Here is a 14650-nt window from a genome sequence, read left to right on the forward strand (position 1 = left end):
TCTGTAAATAGAGCCCGCTTCTGTCTGGACCGAGTTTTGCTTCTTCTGTGTGTCAGGTGGGGAGACACTGTCAGGGTATGTAGGTGAGTGGGGGATTGTACTTCTAGAAAAAGGAGGTCAGACGCCCGGGCTCAACTTTTCTCCCTGTCAGAAAGTTTTGATCCCTTCCGTTTTCTCCAGAGAGCGATGGGGGTGGGGGACGCTGCTGCTTTGCCTTCCCCCTCAAACAGTCGGTCTCATTTTCCTCAACTCACAGAGTAGCTGTCAGACACAGAGAGCGAGAGAGAGCGAGAGACAGAAAGAAAGAGAGAAATTTTATTCATTGGAGAAACAGAGGGAGAGCCAAGGGGCTCAATTACCACAGCAGTGCATAAGCATCAGTTGTGGCGTTTAATTGTCTCCTTAAAACAATATTTAGGAGGGAGACGCATTTATTGTGAGGACAAATAATGAACAGAAATCTGAATTAATCTCACTTAATTAACCCTGTGTTGCAGAGGGTTGCATCAACCCCTGCAGCGTTCCCCTGAGCCCCCCGCGAGCATCATGTGTTACATTTCTTTACCAATCCAGCGGTACAAGGCACGCTTTCATACAGGGCAGTACGTGGCTGATCACGCAGATGTTAAACGTTGCCTGTTTGTGTGAAAGCTGCTCATGAATGAAATCCGCCTGGTGATGTGTTTTTGTTTGTGTGTATTTTTGTTTCTGCAGCGGATGATGGCTGTGGGGGTACGCTGCGGGGTCAGAGTGGCATCATCACCAGCCCTAACTACCCCCAGGAGTACAACAACAATGCAGACTGCACATGGACAGTGTTGGCTGAGCCAGGTGACACTATTTCGCTGGTCTTTACTGACTTCCAGCTGGAGGAGGACTACGATGTCCTGGAGGTCAGCGGCACTGACGGCTCCTCCCAGTGGTGAGTCAGGAACTGAAAGCCTCTGTGTTTGATTTGCTTTACGTTTCATTTTTTTAGATCTATCACATCAGTGAAATACCTGCAGTGTTGTCATGGTGGTGAATATACTAGCACTGACAATAGCTTATACAGCAATAATGCTACATAAACTTTAGCACACAGGCAGTGACAAACAGATACACACACACACACACATATACACTCAGTTATATACAGCGTTGGGCGAAAGTCAAAGACTATACTTCATTTCCTGTTTAATTTCCAGTCAAAACGGCCATTAAGTACAAGTTATTCATTATTGATTGTTAAAAAAGCGTGGGACACTTAAACTCTACTTACACAAAAGCCTCAAACAAATTTAATTACTATTTCTTTCAGTATTTAGAGTTTGTCAGAAGACTTGCTGTCCATTTTTTAAAGAAATCCGCAGTCATTTCCCAAAGTTCCGTCTTGGAAGTTGGTTGCATTTTCTGCTTCTCATGATCCAAGCAATCTATTCCCTTTTTTTCCACAGAAGTGGCTTCTTGACAGCTACACCTCCTTTCAGACTCATAGCTTTGAATTGTCTTCTCGCAGTGGACGGATGCACTGCAAAAAATGGTATCTTTTCAAATACAATTTTAAATATAGTCAACAAATCTAATATTTCTCCTGTTGAGGTTGTTATGAGCTTAATTTAGGGTTATGTTCCTAATTTTACACATTTTTAGTAAAATTATCTCACTGTATTGGCAAATAGTTTTGCTGGTTTTAAGAAACGTGCTTAAAACCAGCAAAATTATCTGTCAGTATAGTGAGATAATTTTACTTTATTAAATTACCTAAAATAAGTAAATGATGTCTAGAAATAAGGTAAATAATATTATAACAAGTGCACGGGTATAGATTTAATATTTATTTATTTAAGATCATTTCACTTGACGTGATACCAATTTTTGCAGTGTGAACAGAAACACCTGTGGATTTTTTCAGATCTGAAGCAAGAGTGGCGCTTAAATTTCTCTTTTTTAAGAAGTTTGCAGTTTAAAAAAAAAGTCCTCTTTTTAAATAGTTTTTTAAGAGTCCTAGTTTTTCTATATCTTTTAATAACCTTTTGAAATCCAATCCTGTTTTTTTTTTCACTTATTTACCTTTGACCTTCCCCTTTCTTATGCGAATGGATTATCTTATATCTAATATTTTAGAAATCTCTTCTGAAAAATGAAAACATTGTACTTAATGACCATTCTGACTAAATAACAACATTAAAAAATAAATGAATACATGTGAGATACCATTCTAAATATATATTTTCATTCCAATATGTATTTCAAACACTAAAGTACATCAAGCAGAAATACGTTTTTTGGCGGGGTGAAGGGTGGTCTCTGGCTTTTACACACTGCTGTAGGTGACAGACACATTGGTACGTGAGTACACTCACTGATTAGGGGGACAGTGTCAGGCAGAGTGGCTGATTAGAAGATGAGTTGAGATTGCAGTGCGTCTCAGTGGGCAGTTGTGTGATGAGCGAGTGAGAGAGACAGACGGAGAGAGAGAGAGGGTGAGAGAGACGAGTGAATGCTTTGGACCAGCACTGTCACTCAGGTAAAGTTTGGACCAGCTCCTTTAGACTAACTCTAAGCACCATGATGAGGGCTCCCAGCTGACTGGAGCTGAAGCTTCTCAACCGTCATTCATGCTACACAACTTCCCAGCGTGATCCTGTGTCTCGGCTGGTGTTGCACTCTATCTAGCCAGGGACATAAAGAGGAAAAACGCTTCTGCCTCAATCATAGAATGGGGCATTTTAGAAAATGGCTCAATCTTGAAATGGTTCAGTGTCTCTCTCCCTCTTGTTCCCCAAAGCATTCATAGCTTCTGAGCAGCTGCACACCCATTAGGATGCTAAAAACTCCACAAGGCCACACTTCCATTCGCTCAAGTACATTTAGGGTTTGGCTGTGATTAGCTGTGCGCTGAGTGGCCTGGGGACTCTGACGTTAGTCATCCATTTTGTCCCAGTAAATAAGAGGTTCACAGTGACATATCCGAACTACTGACTGGGGTTTAGTAAGCTGATGTCTGGATGCTAATGTACAGTGACTAAGATTTTTCCTCCTTTGCTGTATCACTGTGGTACCCCTGTGATCTTTATTATTGAATCTTCCTCTACATATATATTGTGGTAAAGTTCACACGTAAGGAGAGTGGATTAGAAGAATGAACAGATGCTTCGGTCATGTTAATTTTATTTCTCCAATGGCTGTTAGCACTGGGAAGCCTCATTCCTTGTCCTCACATGGAAATTTGACCCTTTTTTTTAGTATCATTGTCCAGTGTCCCATGTGGCACTATGGGTAAGCAGTACTGTTTTGAAATTCACTTATCCAGCATTAGCATGAGCTATATATACACCAGTCAGCCATAACATTAAAACCACCTCCTTGTTTCTCTACTCACTGTCCATTTTATCAGCTCCACTTACCACTTACAGAGCAGGTTTTTTTTGGGTGGTGGATCCTTCTCAGCACTGCAGTGACACTGACGTGGTGGTGGTATGCTAGCGCGTGTTGCCCTGGCACGAGTGGATCAGCAGCTGGAGTTTTTAAACACCTCAGTGTCCACCAACCAAAAACATCCAGCCAACGGCGTCCTGTGGGCAGTGTCCTGTGACGACTGATGAAAGAGTAGGGGATGACTCCACTCATACCAGCGCAACACACACTAACATGCCACCATCACGTCAGTGTCACTGAAGTGCTGATAATGATCTACCACCCAAATAATACCTGCTCTGTGGTGGTCCTGTGGGGGGCCCTGACCATTGAAGAACCGTACCTGTTATCCTTTACATTGTGTGAACATTTAAAGAGAGAGAGAGAGAGAGAGAGAGAGATTTGAAAGAAAGAATAAGAGAATAAGAGCAGTGACAATGATAAGAGCTGCGACCCAAACTCAGGAGCCATCCACTCAAACATTTCTCTTAAATTATTAACACAGATTAACACAACACATATTTTCATTTCAATCTCTCTCTCCCTTTCTCTCTTTCTTTATTTCTCTCTCTGTGTCCCTCACTTTTATCATTTAGCCAAAGAAATGGAACCTTTCCATTCACTAACTTAAAATGCACACACACATGGGGTCAGTGGAGAATTGGAAGTGCTTTTATTGGAATTGATCGATAAGCCCCTTTGCCCTCCATGTTTCCGTTCTCTTAGCCCTTCTGTCCCCTACGTGCCACCAAGCATGGGGTCACAGTAGGGCCTTTAATTAAGCAGGCAATTAGTAGAGAGAGGCAGGCCAGCAGACGGGGAGGAGGAAAGAGAGGGAGTGGTGGGAGCTATGTCGTTCGACCTTGCAGTGCTCTGGATATATATATATATGTGAGCGCACTGCCCAACACCAGCACTCACACCTTCATGGGCAATTAACCTATGAATATGCACCAAAACGCAGAAGGGAAGGGTGCACAATGAGTGTCAGCTACAATGATGTAGGGCCAATTATGGCACAGCCGGGACAATCTGGGCCGGTGGAGGTTTTTCCCTCTCCAAATGGACTGGATGGAGATGGTGAAATGTGGCCATTTTTTTTTCTTTTTTTCCTCCCCTTTTTTCCAGCTCGGGCGCACAGCATTGAGGTTTTCATTCGAAACAGAACCAACCACGCTGAAATCAATTTCTTCAAGCTATTGTCAGCAAACTTTGAGATGAGAAGTGGAGAGAAAGCATTGGTTATGCAGATGTTTACCTCCATGCTCTAATAAACAGGCTCTGAACTGTCTGCCTTGACAGTCTTTTTGATTTGTAGGTGGAGGTTTATGGGATGAGGGCTAGGTGAGGTTATGTAACCTGCACATGAAGGAGGGGCTCCTACCGCCTCATGAGTCGATGATGCTAGAGGTTGACTGGTGACCACATCCACTGGGAGAAGCAGGAGTCAGACTGCTGATAAAAATCAATATTGTGACTCTTGTAAGAAAACCTAAATATCTCTGAATGAGTAACTTTACAAGGAAGGAAAAATATTCTTTAATGTACATTAAAGGGGGATTCCAACGATTTTTCAAAAATTCTGCATTATTAAATATTGGATGAAAAATCAGTTGTTGGGATGAACTCTGCTCATTTAATTAATTGATTAAATGGTTTAATTAATCGTAATTAAATGGTTACATTAAATTGTTTGCAGTGATGACAGGAACCGTCTAAAGAGTTTAATGCTTCTAAAAGCTACTCACAGAAAAGTATTACACATTACACTGCCTAATGTTTGAGACATTGCTTTACAATAGTTTTGAGATAACGTTTTGGCCTATAGCATATAATTTTTAATGCATGCAGCATGGAGAGATACATGCATGATGATGTGAGGAAAAATACTCTCCAAACTTTTTTTTTTTTTTTCCAGATTTAACACTTTTTTTACATTACTGGTCATTTAACATAGTAAATAAAATGGCAGTGTTTGCGTTGAAGACATTGCAACCCCTGAATTTCACATAAAAACATTCTGAATGACTTTGTTTACTTCTGAATGATTGAATTATGCAGAGGGTTTGAATGAAACATGGAAAAATTCCTCTTTAATACCTCCAAAGGCTGCTTCACATGAAGTTATTATACAAAAAAGATAGCATTACATGATGCTTGAGACATTGTTTTAGAGAAGGTTTTGGCTTAAAACATATTTTTAAAATCCATTCATGGTGGAGAAGTACATGCAGGGCGTTTCTAATAATAGTGACTTTTTCACTATTCCACTATTTTACCATCATCAACATCACATATAACAAGACGTGTGAGTTTGCTGTTGGTTTTGGATTGTACATCAAATGGCTATATTCGCACTGCAAACATCATGACCTCTGGATCCTGTCACTACCACTATAAAGACTGAATTATGTCAAAATTTTGAAAAATTGGTAGAATTTCCCTTTTAATTTAAAGCGATTTTAAGTCATTTTGGAGCATTTCTATCGGTCCACTCATCATGAAATGTTCACGAAATGTGAAGGGGAGCTGCTGGGAGCTGACTGAAGCTGACTGTGAGAGAGATGGGTTTTAGAGAAAGCACTGGTTAGAGAATAGATCTGTATAGAAAAAAAAAAGGAAAAAAGTTACAAGATCTCGATATGACAGTGACGATATGCAAGTATTCCTGAATAAATTCCATTTATCCACATTTGCCTTTAATAACTGCCTTGACTGGCACACGTTGTTTTATTATGCGTCACACAGGAGCCAGCGAACAGCCTGGGCTGCAGCTAAATCAGACATGAGGCACTCCAGAGAATGGCACTCTGCAGCACCACTCTTAATGCTACTTTCCTGGCCTGTAGCAACACCCAGGCAGTAATACTATTAACATCTGAGGATGCACAGTACAGCCTGCTCTAGAAAGTCACCAGCTTCCTCACCACCAGCAACAGAAAGAGAGTTTATTGTAATTTCAAGCATGGCGAATCACGGACAAACGGCCTACAAACAGTTAATCTGTTTAGGGTTCTGGTGAGCGCCGGAGGTGCCATGTGTGAAGGCTTTACATGAACCCACATTTGAATGAGAGATCACAGAATGAGGCCAGAGAAGAAAGAAGAACAGAGAAGCTGTTTTCCTTTTTTCTCTCGGGTTAATAAGTAGGAGTAATAATCCCCGACACATTTTGAAATCTCTGAGCAAAGGATATTGTCAGAGGAGATATTTGCAAAGAGGACATAATTATAAAAATGATTGGCCCTAATTGTATGCCTGTATGTGTAAGTTGATGGCGACTTCATTTTGCAGAGTAAATTCGCTGTGAGGAGTCTTTAAACGTCAAGAAAAATGGAATCTCTTTGAGGAGAAGCTGTGGACGAGGCTTCTTCTTCTTTCTTTTTTTTAAACAAAGCCTCATAATTTCAACAGAGTACTGCTGCTGCAGATATTATTCTGACATTTTGGACTTCTTCAAAGTCCGCTGAGACTGGAGTGCTGGCAATTGATCGAATAAACTTCAGAGACCCTTTAGTTTCTTCTTAAACTTTTATTTCTGATCTAAGACAAACTATCCTCGTGATAGCCACCCCCTCACCTCTTGTTAAGGCAGTGGGGTAGAGAGAAGATAACAGCTGTGAGTCCCTGGACCCTGCATTGAACACGTAAACACATAAAGCCACAAGACCTTTCATCCTGTTTGCTCTCCTCTATTCTAAGTCCAGTAGTTCAGTACATTGTTTACTTTGGGGGAAAAAAAATGTAGAACTACATAATCTGTCTCAGTCTTTCTCGCTACCGTTTCCTCTATTTCGCTCTCTTTCTCCCACTCCGAGCATACCTGCTGGGAGTTGACTGAAATACAGTGAGCGGCGTCTATTGATTACCTGTTACCTTCCACCTGTGAGAGGGATGGGTTTTAAAGAAAGCATGTTTTGGTGAATGGATCCATGTGGAAAAAAATTCAAATAATAATACTTTTTGGTGTCTTGAAGATTGTTACAGGGAGGATCTTGGTTCTGAGTAAGGCTTACTTTTATATTTGTCATCAAAAAACAAAAAAGGAAAAATAAAAGCATAGGTCTACAACATAATGTCAAAAACTAGCACTATACTTTTTTTACTCAGCAGCTCTGCAGAACCATTTTCTATCCATCAATAAACTATGGTTTGAACCCTCCACCCCATTTCTTCTTGTTTGGCTACTTATTTTCAGGACATTTCCCTTCAGGAATGTATGACAGCTAGAACAAATAAGGCCAAAGAGCTTAAATAACTATAATTAACTTATTTAACAAAAAACTTAATTAACCTTTCTTATGTAAAAACATTCTTATGTGTATGTTTCCTTTTCTATTCTGAGTATACGACTGAACATCACTATCTGTAGAATTTAATACTATTGGTATCCAGTGTTAACTTATTGAGTGTTAGTTCAGCTCAGGCCCCAGCTTCATATCGCCAACTGTTATCAGCTGATCTCAATTAGCTGACAGCTCAAACCTGTGGTTTGACTGGTATGGTTGTTTTATAGGTCTTTCTGCTGCTCTCCCTGCCTTGGGCTTTCCATATGTGCATATGGAAGGACAGGGAGGTCCCAGACCAGAACCATACTCCCAAATATAACAACTGCAAATGGATATTACATAAGTAATAGGCCCTGCTTGTAGGTTATTTACAGTATGTATGCTGTATCAGTATGTACAGTAGCCTGCTGCCTCAGGGAGTAGCAGTAATATGGCTGTGCACAGTAGTTTGTGTTGAGCACAGCCTGTGCAGCCGGCTCAGCAGGACAGCTATGCCTTAATGATGCTAAAGAGAGTAAGTAAGGGTCTTATTTTGTTTGCTTGTGAAATTGGTACGTTTTGTAAACTGTCTCCAGAAACATGTAAGCTAAAGTTGGTTGCCTGGAGTGAGTTTTTAAACAGAGAATGTGTCTGTAGTTTGGCAGGACAGCACATGTGCAAGTTGGTATTTTGTTATCCAGAGGGGCACTTTGGTAGCATCTTGCTACCAGTTTGAGTGTGGTATGTTTGGCATCCAGCATGCTTGTCTTCACTGTTTACGAGAATAGACTAATGTCACTGTTTTACTGCTCGAATGAATCCTTTAATATTCCTCTGAAGTGCAAGTTGTTGATAGAGTGATTCACATCAGGGTTGTTGCCCAATCAGTTCTGTGATTCTGTAAGCCTAAAAATGCAGTTTAATTTTGCAGTTTTTTTGCAGTTGAGCTGCTCTTTATGCCTCTCAAGGGAAACCTGTGTTTCATTGCTTAAACCATTACACATACATTGGCTAAGTCTTCAGGGCACTTATTTAAGCTACTTTAGCCTGTATTTTCTCGCTGCTTCCTCTTGCTGGGTGGAGGTTTGCCATGTATGGTCATTTTGGTGATCTTTCTGCTACTCTCCCTGCCTTAGGCTTTCCATGCATGCACATAAAAGGGCGGGGAGGTCCCAGAACCATACCACCAGATATACCTTACTGTAAATGGAAACAGTATATTTTCTTTGACAAAGTGACTGAAATAGCATTATTACCAGTACAGTAATCTTGGGCTTTGTGCATGTAGTTCTTGTGATCTATAAGCTTATTTGTTAGTACAATTAAAAAAAAAAAAATCTTAACTCTTAACAAATCATTTGTATGGTAACAAAATGAGTAACAGTGATTAAAAATGCTTTTTGCTTCCTTTACAGTCCTTGTGAAGGTCACCACAGACACGTTCAAACAGTTTGAGCAGCAGCAGATCAATGGTGAAAAAAAGTCGCTGCGTGGAACCATTTCATTGTTTTTATGAAGGACATTAGACAAGCAATTTATATCATCTGTCCATGTTGAGTATCAAGAGGGTTTACAATGCCCAAGAACATCTCCACTACAGATTTGAGACCACTTGAGAACACAACATCCCGATAAATATGCAGAATACAGAAAAAACAGAAAGGAAATGCACTGTTAGCACAGCGATGCTGTCTGTAATCACAGGTTTTGAAATAATAAAAAATATATAAGCAAAATTTAAATGACAGAGCCAAATTGCAAAGTATAACTAAACCATTCTCTGTTGTTGAGGACGTTGGATTTCATAGAACACATTGTAGCCTACATACTGTAACAATTTTACTAAGTTTACTTTATGTAAACTGACTACCACTCCAAACAAAAACTGCCTTACCTTCCTCAAAGAATAAAATCCAAAAGAATACTGAAGACCACCCTGTCTCCCTAACATAAACGACAAAGAAAAAAATGACCTAAAACGGACCAGAGAGGTCCAACTCCATCAAGGCTGTTGCTGAATGGTCTAAGAGTCATTTATGCTTTGAAATCACAAATTTAACCTGCTCTGGAGTAGGTTAGGCATACAGCATAGGTTGCATAGTGATGTAGCCTGGTAAAAAGTGATCCACCATCATGAGACAGACAATCCAGGCTTAGATCAACATGAAACATGAAAGTTAGCTGGCTAAGCAAGAAATCCTGCTTTGTGAGAGAGACTCCAGACCAAGTCTTCTTCTGTCTTAGTGTTGCTGGCAGCAGTGTTGTGGGGAAAGAGAAAAAGCACCCAATTGTCACACTTAAACCACCACTCTGCTCAATGAATGTGGGCACCACCATCATTAACTGCACCTGTAGACACTTAGCGAGTGAAAGAGAGATAGAAACAAACCATATAATAATATGGCACAGAACAATACATCTCCAGACGTAATAGGAATCGTTGCATAGTTTGTTATTAGGTGCATTTTTTGTTTGGCCTTTTATAAAGCTCTGATTGCTTGATTAATTGGCAAAATGACTGACAAATTACTTGATTACTAATATAGCCCTCGTCCTAAGCACTTTTTGTCCAAACATTCGACACGCCTCTGTCTTGCAGAGTGGGCTTGAAACGGAGCCTATCCGGGCCTCTGATGCCACATTTGTTCTAGATGGTAGAGGAGTTGCCACATGACTTCACAGCAGCACACACTCATCAGTCTCCATCCCCCTGTGAGACCTCCTGCGTCTCTCTGCAATCTCCTCTGACACTGCACCATTACTGGCCTCAACTGACAAACAACTTCCTGCTCTAACTCTCTCACTTGCGCTATGACCTCAGCTGCTTCTGTTTTTGGCCTGTCCCTGTTTCTTCATGCCAGGAACGCAATGTTCCAAACCCGGACAACTCAGAACAGGCATCTATCATTCCCCACTATTGTCTGTCAGTCACCAGGCCTCTCGTGCGCCATGCTGTAAAAGCAGTTGAGCTCAGAGCCGGCCTGCCATGGACGTTGGCTGTTGGACACTTTGCTTTGCACTTTCCATTGGCAGTAGCACAGGTCCAGGTAATTGGCCACTTGCTTTCTCTAGATTAAAGCTTGGATTCCCATGACAAACAAAAGATTTGTCATCCACTCTTCCCACTGTTCTGCATCCGTGTCTAAAGAGCGAGTGCGGAGGAAGAAAGTAGTTGTTTATTCCTCTTCTAGATGGTGCGATTTGAAAAACGTAGAGAGAAAACAGCAGGAGCTAATATGCATTATAAATCACTTCTGTATTTTTTGGGTAGCGCTTCTGTTTTAGCCCATTTGTGAAGGACTGAAGCGTGCTTTTAAATATTAATTTTTAGTGCTTGGAAATGTTGACGGCTCATCAACAATCCAGTCACATAGAGATTGGCAGTAGAAAATCTTTTTTTTTCTCTTCATATATATATATATATATATATATATATATATATATATATATATATATATAATTTACACACACACACACACTTTATGAACCTCTTTTCTCCCCCACTTTTCATGTATTCAATTCCACCCACTAGTTAGGACCCCCCAGTCACACAGTACCACCAGTGCTAGAAGGGTGAAAGCTAGCACAGGCTTCCTCCAAGACCTGTGAAGCGCCACCGCATCTTTTTAAACTGCCACTAGCGCAGCATCTTTGGACAGCTGAATGCGCTCAGAGGAAAGCAGTTCTGTTACGTCAGCTAACAGACGCCTGTGCTGGCTACGCTGGGTGACAGGGGGAGACGGGGGCCATCCTACCTACCCAGAGAGAACGAGGCCAATTGTGCCCTCTTGGACTCCCTGCCATGGATGGATCTAGCATCACCAGGGTTCAAACTTGCGACCTCCCGATAATAGGGCCAACGCTTAGATGGTCCTGCCACTCGGGAGCCCTGTACCTCTCTTTTTTATTCTTCTCCTCCCTTTTTAAGACCAATTTTGGGGGAGAAGCCTGTGGCATGTAAATCGATACTGTCCATAGACACCATGCGCAGGCTGTCATTTTGCCCTTGTTTGCTCTTTTGGGCTCAGTAAAGCATGAAAACATAGTATTGAGATAAATATGCAAAAATAAATATATAAACAGCAGACAGATAGATGCTGGTTTATGAAAGTAACAAATACAAATAAAACAATGTAAAAAAAGTGTCAATTTGTCCTGGGTAAGCCAGATGCTGCCGCTTGTAAGGATAACGTACTGTCCAGCACAGTTTATCTAAGATATGCAGCTCAAAGAAAGTGAAACTGCTGACAGTCTTCTACAAAAACCCATTATACTGATTGCCTTGTGGCTTCCCCCATGTTTCCTGAAGACAATGATGATCCCCTTTGTCCTGTAGACATGCAGCGTGAGGTTGCTGTCATTTATCCCGCTCTGTTGCATCACTCCTGTCTGTGGTTTCACCATCATTGCTAATTAGACTGCTTATTAAAGTGATGACGTGGTTGGTTTTAAATTTGGCCACACAGTTGCAGGTAAAGAGAGAAGGAGTTATGGGCTACGGCAACAACTCTGCAGGTCTGATATGTTGAGAATAAGGGCTGTCGGAAAAACAAGGGTACATTTATAGCTGGAGTTGTTCAGGCCTGTTACTTTGATTACGTTACTTTAGTGAAGTAATTTCAGTTTGGTCAGTTTGGCTTTCTTGGTTTTACTGTATTAAAGGCTGCACTTTGGTCTATGAACAATAATACCATGTTTGTGTTTCAGATGTTGTGTAGTGCAGTATGAATTAAGAGCAAAATAATGATCTTTCGGCATGGTAGGTAAACTTGAAGTGGAGTTAGGCTGTTCATGTGTGCCAGTGTTAATCTAGTGGTATAGTCCTAAGAAAAAAGAGTGGGTGGACTGTGTGTGCTGAACTATATATACAGAGAGAGAGAGTTTTGAAAATATACATGTATCCAGTTTACTATTCAACACTCTGTGAGAGTATGCTCTGTACTTTTACTTGTACTACAATCAGTTTACATTGCTATGACTGATTCTGCGGCTGCAACCCATGAACCCACATAAACTACACTTCTCTGTTGTTCCCTGGAATATTTTAGCCTTATTTTGAAACCATAGTCTGTCTTATACAAGAGTTAAATTGCTAAAGACTTAAACTGCTGAAACGCTGTTAGATACACAGAGCTGACGTTAGCCAATCTTATCCGAAGTCAGTTAACATGTTTAGAATGCTACACAAGTACATCATGCTAATAGAAAATAACATCTAAAGCCCTATTCGAGCTGGATTAGTTTCACCTGGGGAGGTGCTGTAATTTGAGTGGTTACCCATGAGCTCTGTGATTTTAATTCAGTATAAATCTGCAATGTCTACAGTCCACAGGTCTGCTAAGTAATAACTGGAGTGAATTACCTTCAATAATTCACCACTTTTGGAACTCCTTTAATAATAGTAGTACTGTTTGAATATATATATTCTGGTAATAAACATCTGTTTTTTGGTGACCAGGGTACAAGGCTAACTACAAAAAATGGAACTTGGCACAGTTCCTCTGTCCTCAATTTCAAAACAAGACTACTATAATCTAAATTTAAACATTTTTAGTCAGGGGCAAATTAGAAGGAGGAGGAAAATAAAATATCTGTAGTTGCCTTATACAAGGCAGTGTAACGCTGGGTTGACAAATCAGACACTTGTGGATAAAAGATAAACCATGGGGTTTATTAGAAAGAGGATTAGCCAAAATAACAGGGTTAACACCAGACCAGCTCAGAAACCAGATTAACAAAACAAAATACATGGGTGAAGACAATAACAGAATCAGATAAACAAGCGAGGGTCATAACCAAAGAGCGAACACACAGGTCGACTTAGCCAAAAGGACAAATCCGAGAATCAGCAACGAGAAACAGAACAAGGCCATAAACAGGGTAGATATACAGGCTTTTACACACAGGAATATAGGTGGTGATAATCAGTACTCAGGTGACTGAGATCTGCTGGTTGGCATATGATTGGTTAGTGGAGTCACATGACAAACCAAGGGATTCTGGGAAGTGGACTCCGCAGTTGAATGAGAGTCTAACTGAGAACTGGGAAGCATGACAGGCGAAGTGATTTCTGTCCTGTTGGGTGACATCTGTTAAGTTAAATGACCTCAGTTTACTTGCCTAACGCCAGTCTCTCTGCTATTAACTAGAAATTCATTTTTGTTGGTTGTTTGTTTGGATCTGTTTATTTTTAAATTTAATACTAAAGTGAACATCCAGACTATGTTTTGATCTGGGGCTACTTGAAGTAATTTGGGAAATTGAACAGATGCGCTTTATTCCATGTAAAATGGACAGTTAAGTCCCTTACAAATAACATTACTGGACCTCCTCCGGTAAAACTAATCCAGCTTGAATTTGGCTTTAGTTCACTGTAATTGTTCTTGGTAATGTCAGTAGGAACTTACTTATCAGACTCAATATTCACAGGAGTTTTCATTCACAGTCTGTCTAATTTTACCTCAAATCATATCAGCATGTCTGTGACTTGTTGAAGACTCAAACACAGTGATATCCAGTGGTTGTGTCCATTAAAACAGACAAACACAAACCAGTCAAAACGGTAATAGTTAATAATGATCATATGAAACTGACCAATCATACTGTATGCATATATGTAGAAAACAGCCCAGTGAAAAAGCAGAAATATGGCATATGTGTGAGTATACACACGACTACACCACTGGTGCCATCGCTACTCTCTTCTACTCTACACATTTCATGACTGCTGATGTTAGCATCACCAAACAGTGATCATTTGGATTTACCACCTTTAAATTTTCAGCAGCGGTGCCATAATAGTTGTCTTGAAACAATGGGTCAACAGGGAGAGGCTGAAGATGTTGATAAATGTACTCAGCATTGCCTGGGTTTACTCTGCTGAAAGTTTTAGGACATTATTCTCTCATAGATGCAGCTCAAAACAGAATGTGTTAAACTGGTCTGATAATGAGGTGCCAGAAATTGCAAAGCTGTCTATTTGC

At 40.5% G+C, this 14650-nt stretch overlaps 1 protein-coding gene across 1 annotated transcript in view; it reads left to right on the forward strand.

Moving 5' to 3' along the window:
- csmd1a (CUB and Sushi multiple domains 1a) overlaps positions 1 to 14650 on the forward strand; it is a 195137-nt gene that overhangs the window by 123172 nt on the left and 57315 nt on the right. The window contains exon 5 of the mRNA XM_036565503.1: positions 715 to 922. Within this exon, the coding sequence (XP_036421396.1) occupies positions 715 to 922 (208 nt within the window). The remainder of the gene's footprint in view (positions 1 to 714; positions 923 to 14650) is intronic.

The sequence above is a fragment of the Colossoma macropomum genome, unplaced genomic scaffold, assembly GCF_904425465.1.
Source record: "Colossoma macropomum unplaced genomic scaffold, Colossoma_macropomum, whole genome shotgun sequence".
NCBI classification, from domain to species: domain Eukaryota; kingdom Metazoa; phylum Chordata; class Actinopteri; order Characiformes; family Serrasalmidae; genus Colossoma; species Colossoma macropomum.